The sequence below is a fragment of the Haliotis rubra genome, unplaced genomic scaffold (assembly GCF_003918875.1).
Source record: "Haliotis rubra isolate DU_JTF1 unplaced genomic scaffold, ASM391887v1 Scf390, whole genome shotgun sequence".
Taxonomy (NCBI): domain Eukaryota; kingdom Metazoa; phylum Mollusca; class Gastropoda; order Lepetellida; family Haliotidae; genus Haliotis; species Haliotis rubra.
Genome location: NW_025767069.1, coordinates 848736 through 874656, shown reverse-complemented (window position 1 = coordinate 874656; position 25921 = coordinate 848736). Strand labels below are relative to the sequence as shown.

General features: G+C 41.9%; 1 protein-coding gene across 1 annotated transcript in view; it reads right to left on the bottom strand.

Annotated features, from left to right (window-relative positions):
- The window catches only part of LOC124286762 (tRNA (guanine-N(7)-)-methyltransferase non-catalytic subunit WDR4-like), a 151506-nt gene that overhangs the window by 107123 nt on the left and 18462 nt on the right, over window positions 1-25921 (bottom strand). The window contains exon 4 of the mRNA XM_046723191.1: window positions 4787-4921. Coding sequence (XP_046579147.1) covers window positions 4787-4921 — 135 coding nt within the window. The remainder of the gene's footprint in view (window positions 1-4786; window positions 4922-25921) is intronic.

The window sequence follows — 25921 nt, the reverse complement described above, 5'->3', positions numbered from 1 at the left end:
TTCCACCAACTCACTTACCTATCTTCTTAAACGATCTACCTTTCTTTTCTTTTTTTAATGCACCTGTGAAGGTGCGGGTTAGAATATTGATCTTCAGTAACCCATGCTTGTCGTAAGAGGCGACTAACGGGATTGGGTGGTCAGGCTTGCTGTCTTGGTTGACACATGTCATTGGTTCCGAATCGCGCAGATCGATGCTCATGCTGTTGATCACTGGATTGTCTGGTCCAGACTCGATTATTTACATACCGCCGCCATATAGCTGGAATATTGCTGAGTGCGGCGTTAAACTAAACTCACTTACTCACTCTTTTAATGCTCGTTGTCTGATAAGACCCTCTCCAATATACCCTTATCTGATAAAACCCTGTCAGTAGGACCCTCTCTGATAGTACCTCATCAGTAGGACCCCTGTCTGATAGTACCTCATCAGAAGGACCCCTGTCTGATAAGACCTCATCTGATAGGACCTAATCTGATAGGACGCTCTCCGATATAACCTTATCTGATATAATCCTGTCAGTAGGACCCTCTCTGATAGGACCTAATCTGATAGAACACCTTCAAAATGATCCTCTCTGCTAGGACCCTGTCTGATAGGACCTAATCTGCTAGGACCCTCTCTGATAAGACCTCATCTGATAGGACCTAATCTGATAGAACACCTTCAAAATGATCCTCTCTGCTAGGACCCTGTCTGAAAGGACCTTATCTGAGTGGACATCTTTAATAGGACCCTCTCTGCTAGGACCCTGTCTGATAGGACCATATCTGATGCAATGTCCTTCAATAGGACCCTGTCTGCCAGGACTCCTTCAATAGGACCCTCTCTGCTAGGACCCTGTCTGCTGTGACCCTGTCTGACCGAACTCCTTCAATAGGACCCTCTCTGATGCATAGTCCTTCAATAGGGCCCTGTATGCTAGGACCCTGTCTGCTGGGACCCTGTCTGACCGAACTCCTTCAATAGGACCCTCTCTGATGCATAGTCCTTCAATAGGGCCCTGTCTGCTGGGACCCTGTCTGACCGAACTCCTTCAATAGGACCATCTCTGATGCATAGTCCTTCAATAGGGCCCTGTCTGCTGGGACCCTGTCTGACCAGACCCCTTCAATAGGACCCTCTCTGATGCATTGTCCTTCAATAGGACCCTGTCTGCTAGGACCCTGTCTGACCGGACTCCTTCAATAGGACCCTGTCTGCTGGGACCCTGTCTGACCGGACTCCTTCAATAGGGCCCTGTCTGCTGGGACCCTGTCTGACCGGACTCCTTCAATAGGACCCTGTCTGCTAGGACCCTCTCTGATGCATTGTCCTTCAATAGGACCCTCTCTGCTAGGACCCTGTCTGTTGGGACCCTGTCTGTTGGGACCCTGTCTGCCAGGACCCCCTCTGCTAGGACCCTGTCTGTTGGGACCCTCTCTGCTAGGACGTGTCTACAGGGAGTACCCAAGTTGATCATGTCCTGCAGCTCGGCAAGCAGCAGCTTCATCACACGTCTATACAAAGTGAGTCACAACGACAACAATAAAGCCAATCATAAAAGCAGACGAGAAATAACGACACCATAAAAGACTTGGTAACACCTGTGTGATGCATTGTCTCAAAAGTTATCTTCATTGATTTGCCAGTAATTTCTCCTACCCTAGCCGCCACATCCTTCAACCATCCTATCAGGAAAGCTGTGCGGAGGCCACACAAGCAAAACATACAAAACTTGTAATTTCCTTCCAAATTAGAAAATCATGACTGTAAGCCTTTCGATCCCTACCTCTAAAGATGGGTGGGTGAGTTTTTAAAACTCAATATGAATCTCTCCTAATCAATTGATTTTAAAGGACCTTCCTATCAGATGTCAGCAGTGGTGAACTTAAATTACTTCGTGTCGCTCACAAGGTTTAACATCGCCCCACAATAGATGCTCTGCGTTTTTAACAGGAAGGCATTCAATCACAAAAGTTGTTTACCAATTTGGAACCATTTGACACCGCGTCTATAAGAAGTCAAGTGAAACAGCTAAAGATTGATTACATTTTAAAGCATTGTATAATTTCTATCAAATGAAGTTCCCAAAACTCATTTCATTGGGTATACTTAGACTGTCCATAGATGGTTTAAACTGATCTAAAATATTCCAGGATTCTCTGTTTTTATTCCACCCTAGGGAGACAGTGATTGAGGCATCTGCAGTTCTGCAGGGTAGCAGTGAAAAGTTGATTTTCGAAAACCTGAAACGTAGGATTCTGGGTTCGAATCCGAGATTGGTCGAGATTGTGTCTAGGTTTGACAGCACCATTCCGTTCTGGGGTGATATGACTGAAAAACTGTTCCAAGCATCGATAATCCAATCTATTGTCGGGGTGGTGGGGTAGCCTAGTGGTTAAAGCGGTCACTCATCACACCAAAGATCCGGGTTCGATTCTCCACGTGAGTACAATGTGTGAAGCCCATTTCTGGTGTTCCCCGCCAAGATATTGCTGGAATACTGCTAAAAGCGGCATAAAACTAAACTCACTCACTCACTGTTGCTTTTTCAAGACGAGTCCAGGAGACACGTGAGAATATTTGTTCCTTATTCATCCCTACTTCATTCTTACATGGGATACTGTTTAGCTCTGACATTATGCCAGGGTAGCTACTTGGACATAACCTAACACCTGATATCAGACTTGCTCTGGTCTTGAGGCCTGCTATTTCCCAGTAGATATCATATAGAGGCAGGATATCCCTAGTCACTAGTCACTAGTGTAGCATCAATACTTGTCACTAATGTAGCGTCAGTACTTGTCACTGGTGTAGCATCAGTACTTGTCACTGGTGTAGCGTCAGTACTTGTCACTAGGGTAGCGTCAGTACTTGTCACTGGTGTAGCATCAGTACTTGTCACTGGTGTAGCATCAGTACTTGTCACTGGTGTAGCGTCAGTACTTGTCACTGGTGTAGCGTCAGTACTTGTCACTGGTGTAGCGTCAGTACTTGTCACTGGTGTAGCATCAGTACTTGTCACTGGTGTAGCGTCAGTACTTGTGACTGGTGTAGCGTCAATACTTGTGACTGGTGTAGCGTCAATACTTGTGACTGGTGTAGCGTGAGTACTTGTGACTGGTGTAGCATCAGTACTTGTCACTGGTGTAGCATCAGTACTTGTCACTGGTGTAGCATCAGTATTTGTCACTGGTGTAGCATCAGTACTTGTCACTGGTGTAGCGTCAGTACTTGTCACTGATGTAGCGTCAGTACTTGTCACTGGTGTAGCGTCAGTACTTGTCACTGGTGTAGCGTCAGTACTTGTCACTGGTGTAGCGTCAGTAGTTGTCACTGGTGTAGCGTCAGTACTTGTCACTGGTGTAGCGTCAGTACTTGTCACTGGTGTAGCGTCAGTACTTGTCACTGGTGTAGCGTAATCATCAGTACTTGTGAACTATACTACTCAAAATAAATGCAAATTATACTACTCAAAAATCATAAATACACCCAATAATTGACTCAGTTTTACAATACCCCACAGCCATGAGAGATTAACTTCTTACAAAATGTGACAAAATCGCTAGTTTTGTAACTCTTTCCAGGTAGTATATATGACAGCAGGGGAAAATGCCTGGACATGACAAATTAATGATTGATGTTATGACCACTGACCCACAGCTTTTGAGCACAATCACAACAAAACCAATTAATCTGATCCATTTAATAGCCTTTTACAACCAGTATAGGGCAGTGGGGTAGTTAATGGTTAGTCACACCAAAGTCCTAGGTTCAATTCCCATCACAGATACAATTTGTGAAGCTATTTCTGGTCATTCCCACCTTTTTATTGCTGGAATGTGGAAGCAGTCACTCACTCAGTCACTCACTCACTCACACACTCATTCCCTACAACTTGAGTAAGTTGCTGGGGACGTGTTTTACCCACAGTTCCAACAGAGACAGATCTGACAAGAAGTAGGTCACATACGAGATCTCTTCTGTCCAGGAGAACCCACAAATCCCACCCAAAAATTAAGAAATAAATTACAATTAAAAAAAAATACAAAACACAACCGCATAATTAACTATTCATAATCAGACATCTATCCTCCAACTTTATCATTCAAAGTTTTAATTAATTTTTTCATTGATTAAAATAAAATCTCAATTCATATTCAGCTAAATAATCTGGCAATCCTATTGAAACCATTAACACCAAGAGACAGAACAATCATCAGTACAAATAGGAGGGAAAACCAATTCCAACAGCACTTTTTATCCGTGTTAAAGTGAAAGTACTTGGAGTCCTCGCGTAACCCAGTCTGCCCAACACCTGGACAGCTCTCTACACACTTCAGCCACCGAGCTTTTCATTTCGTACACATTCTAATTACTGGCGGGACCAGAACAAGGTTCTGTTCGCGCTCTGCCTCGTCAGCTCAGAGCTGCCCTGAGCAGTGTAATTCTAGCATTGGATCAGCTGACGAACCCATCCCCACTTCACATGCTCCACAAAATATTCCTCTGCACATAGAAGGCCTACCATCTGGTGGGATCTCATTGATCTCGTCTTGGGTGGGGGAGATTTTAAGGGGAGGGAGACTGCAGTCTTGGAAGCTTAAGCTAACAAAAGCTTCCAGCTTGCAAATTTTTCTTCAGTTTACTCGAATCATGCATGCATTCTTGGAACCGTCTGCAGAAAACACGCGCATGAACTGCGGCGGTTGTTTGGCGCAAGTCAGCATCTGGTCATGTGATTTCTCTGCCGTCTTGGCAGCAGAATTCCTCTGTAAACACAAACATATCATGCTGACTTACCTTGTACTGACCAGCGTCCACTCCTGTCCAGTCCTGTACAGATGGAGCTGTTTCTGGTTGTCGCAGACGGCAAAGTACTGTCCACTCAGGGAAAAGGCCGAAGCCAGGACACGATTCCCCCCATTCTCAGTCAGCCTGGAACAGACGGAATAAACTGGAGAAAACAGCCGAGGAATCCATCAATAAAATTGACTGCCAAAACGTGGCTTCGAGAACATCATCAAGCCCTTACAATGTCGAGCAAAGTCAATATTCACCACAAAATATTGACAAGCTTTCGCTCCAGTTTCCACCATGGGATTATACAATTATATAGATTTATTTGTCAAACAGGAATTAATTTGGTTCATTTCTGCCAAAATCTATACCAGCTTCACTGATAAGGAGATATCACACCAGCGAGGATTACAGCTGCCTGTGACAGTAATAAAATGATTTAAACACTCACTGGGACAACACTGTACGTCTTCTGACATACAGAGAGGGTACTTAAAGAGATGGATTAAAGTCTGCATCACTCCTCCACCTTGCATCATTAATAAAAATACACTCTGACATTTGAGACGGAGGCACAGACTCACCTAAACACTTGTCTCATCTATCTTATGTAGAAATACTAAAAACTCGCATTTCCCACTTGGGGAAAACAAGAGATTTGGATGCGAATAACCTCAAAAGTCTGTTCACTGAAAATACCAAGTTCTTGAATATGCACCTCACTGGCACTGTGGTGTTGAAATTGTCACCTTGAATCTTTATTTTTTCATAAAAAATGTGATCTGTTGGGTTTTGATATGCAATGAAATGGGTTTTACAAAAATATCTCAACATGGGAATGACTTACAGAGGCCGAATTCCCCTCACAAGATGGCTTGTACTAAAAGGCTGATGCAAATGAACACCACCACAAAAACTCTTGGAGAAGTAGCCAAGGGATCTCTGAGTTAATATTTGTCCCTTGTTTCAAAAGCTTCCAGTGCAGAAAAGGCATACAGCATCACATACATGCCCAAACCTCCATCAGGAGTCAGGTGTCGGATTGGGAGAGTGAGTGAATGAGTGAGTAATTAGCAATATTCCAGCAATATCACAGTGGGGAACACCAGAAATGGGCTTCACACACTGTACCCATGTAGGGCATTGAACCCGGTTGGAATGTGTGAAAGCTTTAACCTCAAATCAAAGGCAAAGACAGGCCTACACATACATGCCCACACCTCCATCAGGAGTCGGGTGTCAGATTGGGAGTCCGAAGCAGAACAGGTATATAGTATCATAAACATGTCCCGTTATGAAGGGTCAGATGCGTGAAGATCTGGGTTAGACTGACTGAGTTTGGTTTTACGCCGCTTTTAGCAATATTCCAGCAACATCACGGCTGGGGACACCAGATATGGGCTTCACACATTGTACCCATGTGGGGATTCGAACCTGGATCTTCGGCGTGACGAGCCAACGCTTTAACCACTAGGCTACCCCACCGCCCCATCTGGGTTAGAGCTGATCTTCAGTAACCCATGCTTGTCGTAAGAGGCGAATAACAAGATCGGGTGGTCAGGCTTGCCGACTTGGTTAGCTCATGTCATCGTATCCCAATTGTGTAGATCAATGCTCAATGATCACTGGATTGTCTGGTCCAGACTCAATTAATTACAGACTGAGTTCCGCGTAAAACTAAAATCACTCACTCACTCACTCATGTAGACATTGGGACAAGGATAAGTGTACTGAATCACATACCATCTAAGACTAATCAGGACATATCACATAAGCACTCTTAGCCAGGAAACAGCATCATCCTTTAAGGTATCCATTGTACAACCACTTAAGTTGAAACATTCAGAGAGAATTGTTAGATAGTTTATGAAAATTAAAATATTGGGAGTGAAATAAAAAAACAGCCTGGAATCTTTTCATTAATTCAAGGTCATTATGAATATACTAAAACAACTAGTTGTTTATGATCTGGAAATACATCACAACTGTAATACCAAGCTTGAGATAATTTTCCTAGCAGATTATTTCTCTGAATATTTAATATTTTCGCAATTCAGCTTTTAACGCTAACACTGTCCATGAATTCATCCTCAGGGTGTGCCAGAAACCAGATTCGAAATCCATGTCATCATGTACGACGTGACAGAGTGATGAACAAACAACTACGCCACCGTGCAAACAACAACACTGAAGATGAGCAGCAAGTCTTAAAAGCATACCACACATTTAGCAAAAAACATCTCTGAACGTTTATCATGTTGGTTATCTTGCAAACGAGGCTGAACTTGACCTCCATGTTTGAAACGCATACAACACCCAAAGGACGTAGAGGCAGGTTTATCAGTAAGTCGAGTGACCTATCAAACCGAAGGTATTAATCACCAATTTTAATGTAAGCAATGATGATATAATGAGAAACTACGACGTATCGACTCCGTGTTCGGAGATATGCAGCACTCTGTGCAGGGGAGACTATCAGCCATGCACACACCACAGCTTCATAACCTGGCACATGTTGACATCATTATCTTATTGATGGTGTTTGCGTACACTTCCCTGTTACTCCATCAATTGTCCCATCACCATCGCAAACCAACCAAGATTTTACAAAAAAGACACTGATTCCATGGTTACCAAAATAATGAAAACTGGATGCAAATATTGTTTGATATGCCATGTTTTTTCCATAAAATTTCACATGTTCACCACAAAACTACGCAGGTTAAAGTGCAAAGCATGAGTGAGTGATTTGGGTTTATCACTTCAGGGATTAGCATTACATAGTGTGTCAGCTAACTGCCAGAGGATGCCCAAATGATGAAGGAGTCAGAAGTTACCACTCTGGTGGAACCCATCCATGGGTCTGGTGCTGGCAAACCCAGAAATATCATCAAGGCAACCAGGATTCGAACAAACAATCACTGGCTTCTGGCATGCTCAAGGGATGCAACTCTGCACAGAAAATTGTGGCACCTTACACCCTATGTGCACGTTTAAGTAAATGAACCACTGGACACACTGAAATCATTCTGATCAGATTTATATCGCATTTAAACAAAAATTGAATTATTTTTTCTTTGTTTGGAATTTTTCCCATTCTGACCAGGATTTTCTGTATCAATACAGATGTTCATCTTAGCACCATAAAAGTCGTCTTGATATAGATACTAGATTCAGGAAGTGAGGCTCGTGTAAACCATCCCTTCCCCTGTACATCCACTCTTGCTGTGAACCCAACTCAGACACTGAACAGAACTTTCTCAACACTGATGGCCGCCATTCACATGAGAGGCATAGTTCAAGGTCGGAATGTACATCGATGTCAAGGACATCTTTTACTAGTAGTCATATGAATTAAAACAAAAAGTCAGGTCATTCATACAAAAATTCATGAAATATTCTTTCCATGTTTGAACTTTATCATAAGTAATTTACATGTCTAGATAAAAGTGTTTATGTTCCTTATCGTGGGCCATTACGAAGCCAGCTAAGTGGAGCAGGTCATAGAGGCTCACAAGTTGGTGAAACCCATGTGGATGGGCTTAGTGCTGATAAACGTAGAAACACAATCAGGACAAACAAGGATATTACTCACTATTAAAGATGTGTAACAACAAAGGGATGTAACTCTGCACAGTAAATATTAGCACCTTATACACCCTTGTCCTTGGGTAAATATGTAACCATACAACTGTAACTACCTGTGTCTCAAATATCTATTTGTGGTATCTTAACTGTTTGCACCCTGAGTGAGAGAGACGGAGAGAGAGAGAGAGAGAGAGAGAGAGAGAGAGAGAGAGAGAGAGAGAGAGAGAGAGAGAGAGAGAGAGAGAGAGAGAGAGAGAGAGAGAGAGAGAGAGAGAGAGAGAGGGAGGGAGGGAGAGAGAGAAAGAGAGAGGAGAGGGAGAGAGAGAGAGAGAGAGAGAGAGAGAGAGAGAGAGAGAGAGAGAGAGAGAGTGGGTGGGTGAGTGAGTGAGTGAGGTTAAACACTATTTTGAACAATATTCACTTTCAGCCATAACAGCATGATGACAAACTATCAGCCTTGAATAAATATCAGGTTACACATCAAACAGAAAGGCCAGATAATTCAAATGACAGGTATCTGATTTACAAATAAGACATAACTAAATCATCCTGGCCTAATGCTCCCTTCTCACAATCGTTAGTGCAAGACGAAGGCTTAGTTTTACTATCTCACATGGTGACTGAATGGTACGAGTGTTGCATTACAGTAAAATAAAACTTGACACCAATTCTTCTCTGAAAATAACAAATGCCCATCACATATAAACGTCAAGTCTGAGAACCTGCCGAAATAACTAATCTCCTGACGCTTATGGCAGGAATTATGGTGCCTTGGGGGCTAATATCCCAATTATTTAAATTATTTGTTACTTTTCTTCAGAAAATAAACAAATAGGTAAGTTGAATTATTATTAATTGTTTATTGCAATTTCCTAACCACTTCAACCTTAATTTACAACTGAATCAAAATATAAATTAAATATACAAAAAGCATATAGTATGTCTATATTTCTGGAATGGAACTTACCAAAAGTAACTAAAAACTGTGGAAATGGAACTGAACAGAGCAGGCAAAATAGTATAAGACTTTACACCCAATATATTGCGAATCAGTGACAAGAAACAGAAATTTTCATAGGAGGCCTAACTTACTAGCCCACATGTCACCTGAAGCTGAATCAACGTACCACCATTACCCACTCTGTCACTCCAGACACGTCAATTCAAATGATTAATTTACTTATCTAAAATCTTTAAAATCAAAGCTTAAACATCACAATGTCCTGAAGAATAGGCACAGGATATAGATTTACTATCCCACTGCCGCAGATGGTGCGATAAAATATGATTTATTTACATTTACCTGAAAAAAAGTGGATTATAATTAATAAATGGGAAAACAAACACCTGTCACAGTCTAACGAAAATATCTCTGTTAAGGTTTCCAAACCTTAATGTTTTAGAAAGCAAATTATACCGTATAAGCACCTGTTGTAAACGAAAAGTTATGTTGAACAGGTGCTTGGCGTACAAGCCTGGATAAACCACCCCCTGTTGTGTGTTAAAACACTGGGCAGGTGAGATGTTTGTCTTTGAAGCTTACCTGTATGATATCACCTGGAAAAACATCCTAGTAGCTTGATGAGCACGTGTCAGTGCAAAAAAATATGAAATAGGAATTTTGGTTTTCAGTTTTGCTTCGGAAATGGTTCGATATGGAAGATAAATACAAGCTTTTGTGGAATAATTAGGACTCAGAGATCATTTGTAACGAAAATGTCATATAAAATCATGATTTCATCCGAGAGTGGAAAGATCATTCTGATAAGGTATATTGTTATTTGTCCAGTTATAGAATATCTTGTTTAACGTGCCACTTGTAAAGCTCGAGACTCTAATAGGTGTATGTTTAATGTATAGGACATTATTACTCCCTGAGTGAGTGAGTGAGTGAGTGAGAAGCAGTAAGGATATTGGAGATAAGCGCAGCAACAGAAAGATGAATTATAAATATTTTTGTTCTGACTGAATCTATTTCGAGTATACCATTAAGCCTTCACAGCAACAACAAATGATTTGAATGTTCATGTAGTTATTCTGCTGGTTAAACATACTTGTTGACATTTCTCAGAGGATGTACACAGTGTGAGCCCGACGAACATGAACGCTGCATGGTTTTCATTTCGATGCTCTGTGAGAAATCTCTATAGCCTTGTCATACCATGGTGACACTGCCAGCCCCACAGAGGATGTAGAGGGTACACTCCAGCCCCACCCCCGTGCCCCACCCCGCTCTGTGAGAAATCTCTATAGCCTTATACCATGGTGACACTGCCAGCCCCACAGAGGATGTAGAGGTACACTCCAGCCCCACCCCGTGCCCCACCCCGCTCTGTGAGAAATCTCTATAGCCTTATCATACCATGGTGACACTGCCAGCCCCACAGAGGATGAAGAGGGTACACTCCAGCCCCACCCCTGCCCCACCCCCAGCACACACCTCCTGTTCAGGAAACAGTTCTTATTGACCAGCATGTATTTTTGTTTACTTAGTTACTGGAAGTTGGTATCAGAGGCCAATATTTGAACCCAAGTCAGAAATAAATATCAGGAAATATCCCAATTCATGTTTTGACAGTTCTAATAAATGCAACTGTTTCGTCCTGGAGACACCGCCTCCGTGGTGTAGGGGGTTAGAGCGTCCGCCCGGACAGCAGAAGGTCGCTGGTTCGATCCCCGACCGCGTCATACCAAAAGACGTTAAAATATGGTACTTGTTGGTCCCTGGCTGGCGTTCGACATTAATGGGTACAACAAGGACTGGTCGGCTCCGAGTCAGTATAATGTGTCTGAGTGGGGTATTCATGCTTCACTGCGGCGTGGTATCTCAGTGAGCTAGCACTATAAAACCAGCTTAAGTCTGGGCTAGTACAAACAGCCGCACATACACATACACACGCATGAACGTCGTCATATGAGCGAAATATTCTCAAGTACGACGTAAAACCCAATTTCACCTCATCACCTCGTCCTGGAGACTTGAATTTCACAAATGACAAGAGCTGGGATTTTACAAAAACAAAGACCCTTCAAGATTAATATATGAATACATCTGAATGAGGGTAACATCTTACCACAGTATTTTAACAACACCTGGATTTGGAATGCCCTTAAGGGCTGGTTTCAATGACTGCAGTTTAAAAATATGATGATAAAATTGCCCTGCATTTAAGAACATAAAAAAAAACAAATTAACAAGAAGACAAAGTCATCAATATCCCCTGCAATGGTAAAAATATTCTTCATGAATATGTCAACTGGTTATGACTATGTCAAATGTACGGTTTGATGTACCTCAGTAATGTTGATACTGGAAATAGAGTGGTACTGTTGATTTATGTCATTAGGTTCTTGGATACCCACAAAGAGGAAAGAGAGTATTGAAAGGTTTTTAAGTTCTGCTCCGGAAAAGAGCACCAACACCAATTTCAGTCAAAGTCAAACTTCTTGTCATGGAAACACAAAATATATTTATTCAGAAAGCCAAAATTAACAAAGGGGACCTGTTCACCACCAGATCTATCTATGTGCCAAGTGTGGTGAAGAAATAACAAAAGGTTCTGCTCCGGAAAAGACAAATTTGCAAGGACAAACAGAGTCCATTTTAATATCCCCCACAAAACATGAGAATACTGCAGCCAGAGTGGTCTCTCTGTCAAAGAAATCAGACCACATTACTCCCGTTCTTCACTCACTTCATTGGCTTCCCGTCCACTACCGCATAAAATATAAAACTCTACTCCTTGTTTTCAAAAGTTTACATGGTCTAGCTCCTCAGTAGCTCTGTGATCTGTCCCACCGTTATACTCCTGTACGTTCACTCCGAACAAATGACCAGTGTCTTTTGACAATTCCTGTGACTAGGACAAAAACATATGGTGACAGGTCACTCGAGACGACTGGCCCTCATCTCTGGAACAATCTTCCATCTCACCTCAGAACACAACCAGATTTAGCTGTTTTTAAATCAAATCTGAAGACGTGTCTCTTTGCTGAAGCATTTGAACTCTATGTGATATCTAGACCATCTTAGAGCCAGAGCTCCTTTGAGCGGATTACGGATATTGGCGCTATACAAGTATTTGTATGTATGTATGTATGTATGTATGTAAAACAAGTTGCGGGGATAAAAAATAGTTTGAAATCCTGGTATTTAGCTGCACCTTTTGTCTTTACAACATCCGGGTTCAGCCCTGACACACTGAAGAGGTGAGGTGAAATTGGGTTTAACGTCGTACTTGAGAATATTTCGCTCATATGACGACGTTCATGCGTGTGTATGTGTATGTGCGGCTGCTTGTACTAGCCCAGACTGAAGCTGGTTTTATAGTGCTAGCCCACTGAGATACTATGCCGCAGTGAAGCATGAATACCCCACTCAGACACATTATACTGACTCCGAGCCGACCAGTCCTTGTTGTACCCAGTAATGCCGAACGCCAGACAGGGACCAACAAGTACCATATTTTAACGTCTTTTGGTATGACACACTGAAGATGGGCTTGACACTTTCTACTCATGAGACTAAAACCCATGTTTGAGGTGGTCTGTCAGTACTTGAACCACTGGGCTATCCTTCTGCCCCTCAATAATGAAGTGTTCATGACTGTCTGGTTGAAATGTCACTCCCTCCTTCAATGTTCAGAATGCTCGAGTCCTGACATGCATGTTCAGGCTAAAACGTCATGTTACTGTACATATATCATCATTTAGATGATGCCCTTGAACAATATGTCACATAATGACACCTTATTCCCTCCCACAGAAACACCATATCTTACATGATTTGACTAGTCTTCAATATTTGGGGGTTTATTTGTCAAGATATTGATTATAGTGCGATGTAAGCTGTTAAAGCACACAATTACACAGCTGTTCAGACACTAAAACAAGCCATAGCATTATCTAGGCTGAATTTCTGGCTAGATGTCCTAAGCTAATTTAAGAAACAACTTGCCTGTTAAAAAGAATGTAAGCAGAATTATTTTCAAATTATTTTGCCAAAACTAATTTAGGTTAACTCAAGAGAAACTGACTAAGTATTAAGCATGTATAACACCTCAAGGGACCACAGTGGTGAAGTGGGTAGAGCACCTGCCCAGGGGGTGGAACGCTGGTGGTTCCATTTCCTGGTACATCATACCGAAACACATCATTAGATGATCCTCGTTGTTACCCCGACTTGTGCTGGGCGTTATCATGAATAAAACAAGAACAGTTCAGATTGGAGTAAGTGTGTTGTGTCTGAGTGGGGCTTCCACACTCACTCACACACACACAAAGACAAAGACACATGATGCACACACACCACACAGCCCCACCCTACAACAACCACCCACCCTACAACAACCCACCACCTTACAACCAACCAACCACCCTACAACAACCCACCCACAACAACCAACCACCCTACAACCACACACCAACAACCCACCCACAACAACCACCCACCTTACAACAACAAACACAACAACCACCCACCTTACAACAACAAACACAACAACCACCCACCCTACAACAACCAACCTACAACAACCACCCACCCTACAACAACCACCCACCCTACAACCCACCAACAACAACCACCCACCCTACAACAACCAACCTACAACCAACCACCCTACAACAACCACCCACCCTACAACCAACCACCCTACAACCCACCAACAACAACCACCCACCCTACAACAACCAACACAACAACCCACCACCTTACAACCAACCACCCTACAACCAACCAACCACCCTACAACAACCAACCCACAACAACCACCCACCCTACAACAACCACCCACCCTACAACCAACCACCCTACAACCCACCAACAACAACCACCCACCCTACAACAACCAACCACCCTACAATCCAACACCTTCCCAACAATCCACCTCCACAAGAGCCCACCAACCTACAACAATCCACCCCTCACAGTACCATCCATTTGATATTCGGGTGGAGCTGGGAATAGATTTTTATAAATTGTTAATTTTTCTCTTCAGGTTATCTCAAAATGTAGTATACTGGATTACAAAAACGACGACCCACCTTATAATAATAAATTTAAGCACGTGGCTTTCTTAAAGGGTTGAAAGTTGTTGCATGCTATGGTTAACAAGCTTGATATACACCAGAGTATTTCAACAAAAAGAAAGGATTATTTTGTCTTTTATCAAGGTGGGATTCATGTAACATGTAATCAATTTCCAAGAAATTAGTTGATGTAATCTGCGATGTCCTCCAGGTCACATGGCAGGAGGTGTCAGAGGTCAAGGGCCAGCTCCAGGCAGATGTGTTGGAATCAATGGTCAACACGGGGCCACATGTTGCATCGCCTGACACAACCATGTAAGTATTGACCAGTGCTCGCACTGTACACTTGTGAAACAGAATGATTAATACTAATCTATAACTAAGTGGTGTTGTGAAAGTTTACAGTGAACATGGGGCTTGTACTTTTTCTGTTGTGTAATACTGCACATTGCAGTTTTCAAGCAATGCCAATGGCCTGTAAATAAATTGAGTTTGGGCCAGACAAACAAGTGATTGATATTGTAAGCAACACTTCATGTCATTGTTGAGGTGAGGTGAGGTGAAAATGGGTTTAACGTCGTACTTGAGAATATTAAAGTATTATCTTATCTTATCTTATTACCTACAAGGGTGAAAATATCTTTTTTTCATACGATGCCCTGGGGCAAAATATCCCATTGTTATGGTGACGTGATGTCACAAACAATGCTATGACGTCACATTTCTTCTATGACGTTGCGTTCTACATGCAGCGACGGCAGGTAGCCAGCCTATGTTTGAAAGTAGATTTGGGTTGCTTTTCCTCAATTTGACGACTTCGTTAACAAACAGAATATCATATGAGTGCCTATATCATACTATGTTTACGACACTCGTGCCTAAATATCGGTATATCCCTCGCTCTCGCTCGGGAAAAAACAACATTTAGGCACTCGTGTCGTGAACATAGTATGACATGGGGACTCATATAATATCCTCTATTTATCTCATATGACAATGTGCATGCGTGTGTATGTGTATGTGTGGCTGCTTGTACTAGCCCAGACTTAAACTGGTTTTATAGTGCTAGCCCACTGAGATACCATGCCACAGTGAAACATGAATACCCCATTCAGATATATTATACTGACTCCGAGCCGACCAGTCCTTGTTGTACCCATTAATGCCGAGCGCCAGGCAGGGACCAACAGGTACTATATCTTAATGTTTTTTGGTATGACGCGGCCGGGGATCGAACCCGCGACCTTCCGCTCTCATGTTACTGGAGTATACACAGAGTGACACAGTCAACCAAACCTGACCAACGGAGTAATTTAGCACAATCTTACAGCCCCTCACATACATTCGGTGAACAGTTTAAACCCAGAATCACAAAGTGCTAACCAATGGTCCGGTCAAGCAATGGCAGTTTTAAGGCAAGCTTGTTCAAGACTCAGTTCATTGGGGCATAGAGTTGTGTCCCTTAGTTCTGTCAGGATAATGTAATAACTCTGAATCCCATATGTTGCCCTGATTTTGGTTGTACTGCCGATTCTACTTGGCCATATGATACTTTGTACATTAGAGAAACTGTCTTGGGCAAATTGACAAAATCCCTGGGATTCCCTCATTCACATAAGACATACCTCATTGCCATTCTATACCCAGTCTACATCATGCCTTCATGTATGAACAGAGGAGGAGTGGGGCTAAAGCCTCTCTCTCTCTGTACATATTTGTGAACCTCTGTCTGTCTGTTGGTCTGTAGGTCTCTGTGTCTACATATATATTTTCCTCTGTGTGCCTGAACGTGTGTGCATGTTTGTGAACCAGTTTTTGGTACCTCTCCCACTCTCTCTCTCTCTGTTTTTGGTGTGGGTGTCTCTGTCTGACTATCTACCTGTCCATCTGTCTGTCTGTTCATGCTTGTGTACCTGTGTTTGTAGATGTTTGTGTACCTGTGTTTGTACATGCTAGTGTACCTGTTTGTACATGCGTGTGTACCTGTGTGTACATGTTTGTGTACCTGTGTCTGTTCATGCTTGTGTACCTGTGTTTGTAGATATTTGTGTACCTGTGTTTGTACATGCTAGTGTACCTGTTTGTACATGCGTGTGTACCTGTGTGTACATGTTTGTGTACCTGTGTCTGTTCATGCTTGTGTACCTGTGTTTGTAGATGTTTGTGTACCTGTGTTTGTACATGCTAGTGTACCTGTTTGTACATGCGTGTGTACCTGTGTGTACATGTTTGTGTACCTGTGTCTGTTCATGCTTGTGTACCTGTGTTTGTAGATATTTGTGTACCTGTGTTTGTACATGCTAGTGTACCTGTTTGTACATGCGTGTGTACCTGTGTGTACATGTTTGTGTACCTGTGTCTGTTCATGCTTGTGTACCTGTGTTTGTAGATGTTTGTGTACCTGTGTTTGTACATTTGTGTGTACCTGTGTGTACATGTTTGTGTACCTGTGTTTGTGTACCTGTGTTTGTGTACCTGTGTTTGTACATGTTTGTGTACCTGTGTTTGTACATGTTTGTGTACCTGTGTTTGTACATGTTTGTGAACATGTGTTTGTACATGTTTGTGTACCTCTGTTCGTGACGTTTGTGTAGCTGTGTTTGTACATGTTTGTGTACCTGTGTTTGTACATGTTTGTGTACCTCTGCTTGTACATTTGTGTACCTCTGTTTGTACATGTTTGTGTAGCTGTGTGTGTGTTGTGTACCAGTTTGTACATGTTTGTGTAAATGTATTTGTACATGTTTGTGTAGCTGTGTGTACATGTTTGTGTAACTGTGTTTGTGTACCGGTTTGTACATGCGTGTGTACCTGTGTGTGTACCTGTGTTTGTACATGTGTGTGTACCTGTGTTTGAACATGTTTGTGTAAATGTATTTGTACATGTTTGTGTAGCTGTGTGTACATGTTTGTGTAACTGTGTTTGTGTACCGGTTTGTACATGCGTGTGTACCTGTGTGTGTACCTGTGTTTGTACATGTGTGTGTACCTGTGTTTGAACATGTTTGTGTAAATGTATTTGTACATGTTTGTGTAGCTGTGTGTACATGTTTGTGTAACTGTGTTTGTGTACCGGTTTGTACATGTGTGTGTACCTGGGTGTACATGTTTGTGTACCTGTTTGTACATGTGTGTACCTGTGTTTGTACCTGTGTGTACATGTGTGTGTACCTGTGTGTATCTGTGGTTGTGTACCTGTGTTTGTACCTGTGTTTGTACCTGTGTTTGTACATGTGTGTGTACCTGTGTGTACCTGTGTTTGTGTACCTGTGTTTGTACATGTGAGTATACCTGTGTTTGTACATGTTTATGTACCTCTGTTTGTACGTTTGTGTAGCTGTGTTTGTACATGCTTGTGTAAATGTGTTTGTACATGTTTGTGTTTGTGTGTGTGTTGTGTAGCTGTGTTTGGGTGTGTTTGTGTACCTGTGCTTGTGTACCTGTTTGTGTGTATTTGTGTACCTGTGTTTGTGTGTGTTTGTGTGTGTGTGTTTGTGTACCTGTGTTTGTATGTGTGTTTGTATGTGTGTTTGTGTACCTGTCTGTCTGAGAAGTTGCAGTTTAACTTGGATACCCAACTCAGACACAACACACTGACCCTGTCAGCAAACCAGTCCATATATTAGCACCTTGAAGCCAGCCAGGGTAACAACAAGTACCATCTTTCCAATTTCTCTGCTACGATGCAACACCAGATCGCACCATCTCTTCACACATAGTGTAGTACAGACCATCCCAAACATGCATGGTCCCATCAAGATAACAGTGAATGAATATTGTTTTACACAACATTTTGCAACACTCCGACACCACAGAGGCATTAGAAAAGAGCTTTTACGCCCCAATTCAAACTCAACTCTTCAGTACAACCATCAAACACTTTTACCACTATGCTATCTCACACTTTCTCAACAATTAGTCGACTGTCTCCGTGGTCTAGTGGTTAGAGTGTCCGCCCCGAGAACGGAAAGTCATTGGTTCGATCCAATGCCGCGGCATACCAAAACACGATAAAATATGGTACTTGTTGATCCCTGCCTGGCATTCGGCATTAATGGGTAAAACAAGGACTGGTCGGCTCGGAGTCAGTATAATGTGTCTGAGTGGGGTATTCATGCTTAACTGTGGCATGGCATCTCAGTGTTCTAGCTCTATAAAAACAGCTTAAGTCTGGACTAGTTCAAGCAGGTGCACATACACACGCCCGCTGTCACATGAGCGAAATATTCTGAAGTACGACGTTAAACCCCATTTCACCTCACCTCAACAATTAGTCATACATTCCATCCTGCTTATACATTATAGCACTATCAAAATAACTAGTCCAAGATTTCACACAATGTACTTATGACACGTAGCCTCACAACAGAAACTCAGAGCGCGTAAACTGTCAGCGCCATCTGTTGTACAATTCATCTCAGCAGTGTACCCTTCCCACGTGGCAAACAACCCCACTGATTACATGACTGTCGTAATGCGATCTTGCTAACAAAGCCACACATGGCAATGCGGTTCCATGCTACACCAGATACAGGATATGCAGAAACATTATCGTAAAATTCATTTGAAAGCAGACGTTTTTATATTGTCTTCCAAGTGTGTCACCATGCGTTGTCATCAGATGTCTGAATGAGTACCTGCATGGTCCAGTGACTTGAGAGAGCTGGTTTCAGCTCAAGTTATCACATGACGCCACTAACAGTACTCTGCAACACATTTTTCATACAAAACATATTGTAGGAAAACTAAGTTCTATGGATAGTCAACTTCTTTATTGCAATGAGTGCGACGTTTTGGTGTAGGTACTAACACCGTTATCACTGTCATCACTTGCTTGATAACGGTGTTAGTACCTACACCTAAACGTCGCACTCATTGCAATCACTATCACTTGCTTGATAACGGTGTTAGCACCTACACCGAAACATCGCACTCATTGCAATAAAGAAGTTGACTATCACTTGCTTGATAACGGTGTTAGTACCTACACCAAATGTCGCACTCATTGCAATAAAGAAGTTGACTATCACTTGCTTGATAACGGTGTTAGTACCTACACCTAAATGTCGCACTCATTGCAATAAAGAAGTTGACTATCACTTGCTTGATAACGGTGTTAGTACCTACACCGAAACGTCGCACTCATTGCAATAAAGAAGTTGACTATCACTTGCTTGATAACGGTGTTAGCACCTACACCGAAACATCGCACTCATTGCAATAAAGAAGTTGACTATCACTTGCTTGATAACGGTGTTAGCACCTACACCGAAACGTCGCACTCATTGCAATAAAGAATTTGACTATCACTTGCTTGATAACGGTGTTAGAACCTACACCGAAACGTCGCACTCATTGCAATAAAGAAGTTGACTATCACTTGCTTGATAACGGTGTTAGCACCTACACCGAAACATCGCACTCATTGCAATAAAGAAGTTGACTATAAATGCTTGATAACGGTGTTAGTACCTACACCGAAACGTCGCACTCATTGCAATAAAGAAGTTGACTATCACTTGCTTGATAACGGTGTTAGTACCTACACCGAAACGTCGCACTCATTGCAATTAAGAAGTTGACTATAAATGCTTGATAACGGTGTTAGTACCTACACCGAAACGTCGCACTCATTGCAATTAAGAAGTTGACTATAAATGCTTGATAACGGTGTTAGTTCCTTCACCGAAACGTCGCACTCATTGCAATAAAGAAGTTGACTATCACTTGCTTGATAACGGTGTTAGCACCTACACCAAATGTCGCACTCATTGCAATAAAGAAGTTGACTATCACTTGCTTGATAACGGTGTTAGTACCTACACCTAAATGTCGCACTCATTGCAATAAAGAAGTTGACTATCACTTGCTTGATAACGGTGTTAGTACCTACACTCAAACGCCGCGACTCATTGCAATAAAGAAGTTGACTATCACTTGCTTGATAACGGTGTTAGCACCTACACCGAAACATCGCACTCATTGCAATAAAGAAGTTGACTATCACTTGCTTGATAACGGTGTTAGTACCTACACCGAAACGTCGCACTCATTGCAATAAAGAAGTTGACTATCACTTGCTTGATAACGGTGTTAGCACCTACACCGAAACGTCGCACTCATTGCAATAAAGAAGTTGACTATCACTTGCTTGATAACGGTGTTAGTACCTACACCTAAACGTCGCACTCATTGCAATAAAGAAGTTGACTATCACTTGCTTGATAACGGTGTTAGCACCTACACCGAAACATCGCACTCATTGCAATAAAGAAGTTGACTATCACTTGCTTGATAACGGTGTTAGCACCTACACCAAATGTCGCACTCATTGCAATAAAGAAGTTGACTATCACTTGCTTGATAACGGTGTTAGTACCTACACCTAAATGTCGCACTCATTGCAATAAAGAAGTTGACTATCACTTGCTTGATAACGGTGTTAGTACCTACACCGAAACGTCGCACTCATTGCAATAAAGAAGTTGACTATCACTTGCTTGATAACGGTGTTAGCACCTACACCGAAACATCGCACTCATTGCAATAAAGAAGTTGACTATCACTTGCTTGATAACGGTGTTAGTACCTACACAATCAAGCGTCGCGACTCATTGCAATAAAGAAGTTGACTATCACTTGCTTGATAGCGGTGTTAGCACCTACGCCGAACGTCGCACTCATTGCAATAAAGAAGTTGACTATCACTTGCTTGATAACGGTGTTAGTACCTACAATCAAACGTCGCTACTCATTGCAATAAAGAAGTTGACTATAAATGCTTGATAACGGTGTTAGTTCCTTCACCTAAACGTCGCACTCATTGCAATAAAGAAGTTGACTATCACTTGTTTGATAACGGTGTTAGTACCTACACGAAACGTCGCGACTCATTGCAATAAAGAAGTTGACTATCACTTGCTTGATAACGGTGTTAGCACCTACACGAAAACATCGCACTCATTGCAATAAAGAAGTTGACTATCACTTGCTTGATAACGGTGTTAGAACCTACACCTAAAACGTCGCGACTCATTGCAATAAAGAAGTTGACTATAAATGCTTGATAACGGTGTTAGCACCTACACCGAAACGTCGCACTCATTGCAATAAAGAAGTTGACTATCACTTGCTTGATAACGGTGTTAGCACCTACACCAAACGTCGCACTCATAGCAATAAAGAAGTTGACTATCACTTGCGATAACGGTGTTAGTACCTACACCAAACGTCGCACTCATTGCAATAAAGAAGTTGACTATCACTTGCTTGATAACGGTGTTAGCACCTACGCGAAGCGTCGCACTCATTGCAATAAAGAAGTTGACTATCACTTGCTTGATAGCGGTGTTAGCACCTACGCGAAACGTCGCACTCATTGCAATAAAGAATTTGACTATCACTTGCTTGATAGCGGTGTTAGAACCTACGCCGAAACGTCGCTCATTGCAATAAAGAAGTTGACTATCACTTGCTTGATAACGGTGTTAGCCCCTACGCGGCGTCGCACTCATTGCAATAAAGAAGTTGACTATCACTTGCTTGATAGCGGTGTTAGTACCTACACGAAACGTCGCACTCATTGCAATAAAGAAGTTGACTATAAATGCTTGATAACGGTGTTAGTTCCTTCACCGAAACGCCGCGACTCATTGCAATAAAGAAGTTGACTATCACTTGCTTGATAGCGGTGTTAGTACCTACACAAAAACGCCGCGACTCATTGCAATAAAGAAGTTGACTATCACTTGCTTGATAACGGTGTTAGCACCTACGCGAAACGTTGCACTCATTGCAATAAAGAAGTTGACTATCACTTGCTTGATAACGATGTTAGTACCTACGCAAGCAAACGCCGCGACTCATTGCAATAAAGAAGTTGACTATCACTTGCTTGATAACGGTGTTAGCACCTACACCGAAACGTCGCACTCATTGCAATAAAGAAGTTGACTATCACTTGCTTGATAACGGTGTTAGCACCTACACCAAACGTTGCACTCATTGCAATAAAGAAGTTGACTATCACTTGCTTGATAACGGTGTTAGTACCTACACCGAAACGTCGCACTCATTGCAATAAAGAAGTTGACTATCACTTGCTTGATAACGGTGTTAGTACCTACACCGAAACGTCGCACTCATTGCAATAAAGAAGTTGACTATCACTTGCTTGATAACGGTGTTAGCACCTACACCAAACGTTGCACTCATTGCAATAAAGAATTTGACTATCACTTGCTTGATAACGGTGTTAGCACCTACACCGAAACGTCGCACTCATTGCAATAAAGAATTTGACTATCACTTGCTTGATAACGGTGTTAGCACCTACACCGAAACATCGCACTCATTGCAATAAAGAAGTTGACTATCACTTGCTTGATAACGGTGTTAGTACCTACACCGAAACGTCGCACTCATTGCAATAAAGAAGTTGACTATCACTTGCTTGATAACGGTGTTAGCACCTACACCGAAACGTCGCACTCATTGCAATAAAGAAGTTGACTATCACTTGCTTGATAACGGTGTTAGTACCTACACCGAAACGTCGCACTCATTGCAATAAAGAAGTTGACTATAAATGCTTGATAACGGTGTTAGTTCCTTCACCGAAACGTCGCACTCATTGCAATAAAGAAGTTGACTATCACTTGCTTGATAACGGTGTTAGTACCTACACCGAAACGTCGCACTCATTGCAATAAAGAAGTTGACTATCACTTGCTTGATAACGGTGTTAGCACCTACACCGAAACATCGCACTCATTGCAATAAAGAAGTTGACTATCACTTGCTTGATAACGGTGTTAGTACCTACACCGAAACGTCGCACTCATTGCAATAAAGAAGTTGACTATAAATGCTTGATAACGGTGTTAGCACCTACACCGAAACGTCGCACTCATTGCAATAAAGAAGTTGACTATCACTTGCTTGATAACGGTGTTAGCACCTACACCAAACGTCGCACTCATAGCAATAAAGAAGTTGACTATCACTTGCTTGATAACGGTGTTAGTACCTACACCGAAACGTCGCACTCATTGCAATAAAGAAGTTGACTATCACTTGCTTGATAACGGTGTTAGCACCTACACCGAAACGTCGCACTCATTGCAATAAAGAAGTTGACTATCACTTGCTTGATAACGGTGTTAGCACCTACACCGAAACGTCGCACTCATTGCAATAAAGAATTTGACTATCACTTGCTTGATAACGGTGTTAGAACCTACACCGAAACGTCGCACTCATTGCAATAAAGAAGTTGACTATCACTTGCTTGATAACGGTGTTAGCCCCTACACCGAAACGTCGCACTCATTGCAATAAAGAAGTTGACTATCACTTGCTTGATAACGGTGTTAGTACCTACACCGAAACGTCGCACTCATTGCAATAAAGAAGTTGACTATAAATGCTTGATAACGGTGTTAGTTCCTTCACCGAAACGTCGCACTCATTGCAATAAAGAAGTTGACTATCACTTGCTTGATAACGGTGTTAGTACCTACACCGAAACGTCGCACTCATTGCAATAAAGAAGTTGACTATCACTTGCTTGATAACGGTGTTAGCACCTACACCGAAACGTTGCACTCATTGCAATAAAGAAGTTGACTATCACTTGCTTGATAACGATGTTAGTACCTACACCGAAACGTCGCACTCATTGCAATAAAGAAGTTGACTATCACTTGCTTGATAACGGTGTTAGCACCTACACCGAAACGTCGCACTCATTGCAATAAAGAAGTTGACTATCACTTGCTTGATAACGGTGTTAGCACCTACACCAAACGTTGCACTCATTGCAATAAAGAAGTTGACTATCACTTGCTTGATAACGGTGTTAGTACCTACACCGAAACGTCGCACTCATTGCAATAAAGAAGTTGACTATCACTTGTTTGATAACGGTGTTAGTACCTACACCAAACGCCGCGCACTCATTGCAATAAAGAAGTTGACTATCACTTGCTTGATAACGGTGTTAGCACCTACACCAAACGTTGCACTCATTGCAATAAAGAATTTGACTATCACTTGCTTGATAACGGTGTTAGCACCTACACCGAAACGTCGCACTCATTGCAATAAAGAATTTGACTATCACTTGCTTGATAACGGTGTTAGCACCTACACCAAACGTTGCACTCATTGCAATAAAGAATTTGACTATCACTTGCTTGATAACGGTGTTAGTACCTACACCGAAACGTCGCACTCATTGCAATAAAGAAGTTGACTATAAATGCTTGATAACGGTGTTCATTGCAATAAAGAAGTTGACACCAAAACGCCGCGTCGACTCATTGCAATAAAGAAGTTGACTATCACTTGCTTGATAACGGTGTTAGCACCTACACCGGCGCCGTCACTCATTGCAATAAAGAAGTTGACTATCACTTGCTTGATAACGGTGTTAGTACCTACACCGAAACGTCGCACTCATTGCAATAAAGAAGTTGACTATCACTTGCTTGATAACGGTGTTAGCACCTACACCGAAACGTCGCACTCATTGCAATAAAGAAGTTGACTATCACTTGCTTGATAACGGTGTTAGTACCTTCACCGAAACGTCGCACTCATTGCAATAAAGAATTTGACTATCCATAGAACTTAGTTTTCCTTCATCTTCACAACTTCTAAAATGCCTCTCAAAGATCTTAAAACATATTGTGATAGTATTTCTATACTGTAAAATACATCATAATGTTTTAGTAACTAAAATAATGAATTGGAAACTAAAACAAATGTCAGATTATAAGCAACGTTATTGGCAGTTATAAGTTGATGAAATAATTTACCATCTATCATACTTTGTTTTCTTTTAGAATGAATGAGATCTGGTTTAACACCATTTCAAATTGTACTTGAATTATTTCAGAGCATGTCAGTGGAAGGAAGCCTGAAGAGTGAGTGAGTGAGTTGGCTTTTACGCCGCTTTTAGCAATATTTCAGCAATATCACAGCAGGGGACACCAGAAATGGGACTTCACACATTGTACCCACATGGGGAATTGAACCCGGGCCTTCAGCATGACGAGCAAATGCTTGAACCACATGGCTACCCCACATCCCGATGTTTGAAGTGATGCATGCACACCAAAGGGACACAATTGTGTCGTCTTAGATACCAGCGCCATACACGCATCTGGTCTTGTGTAAATTGAGTAACAGTAATAACAGGAAACTACAGGCATTGTTGTATCTTTCTCCTCGTTTATCCTTTGTTGTACTTTCTGTAAATCTGGTATACTCCTGGAAGTAATTTCTGTTCATTTGTTATACCCCTGGAAGTAACTTCTGCTTATTTGTTATACCCCAGGAAGTAACTTCTCTTCATTTGTTATACCCTGAAAGTAACTTCTGTTCATTTGTTATACCCCTGGAAGTAACTTCTGTTCATTTGTTATATCCTGGAAGTAACTTCTGTTCATTTGTTATACCCCTGGAAGTAACTTCTCTTCATTTGTTATACCCCTGGAAGTAACTTCTCTTCATTTG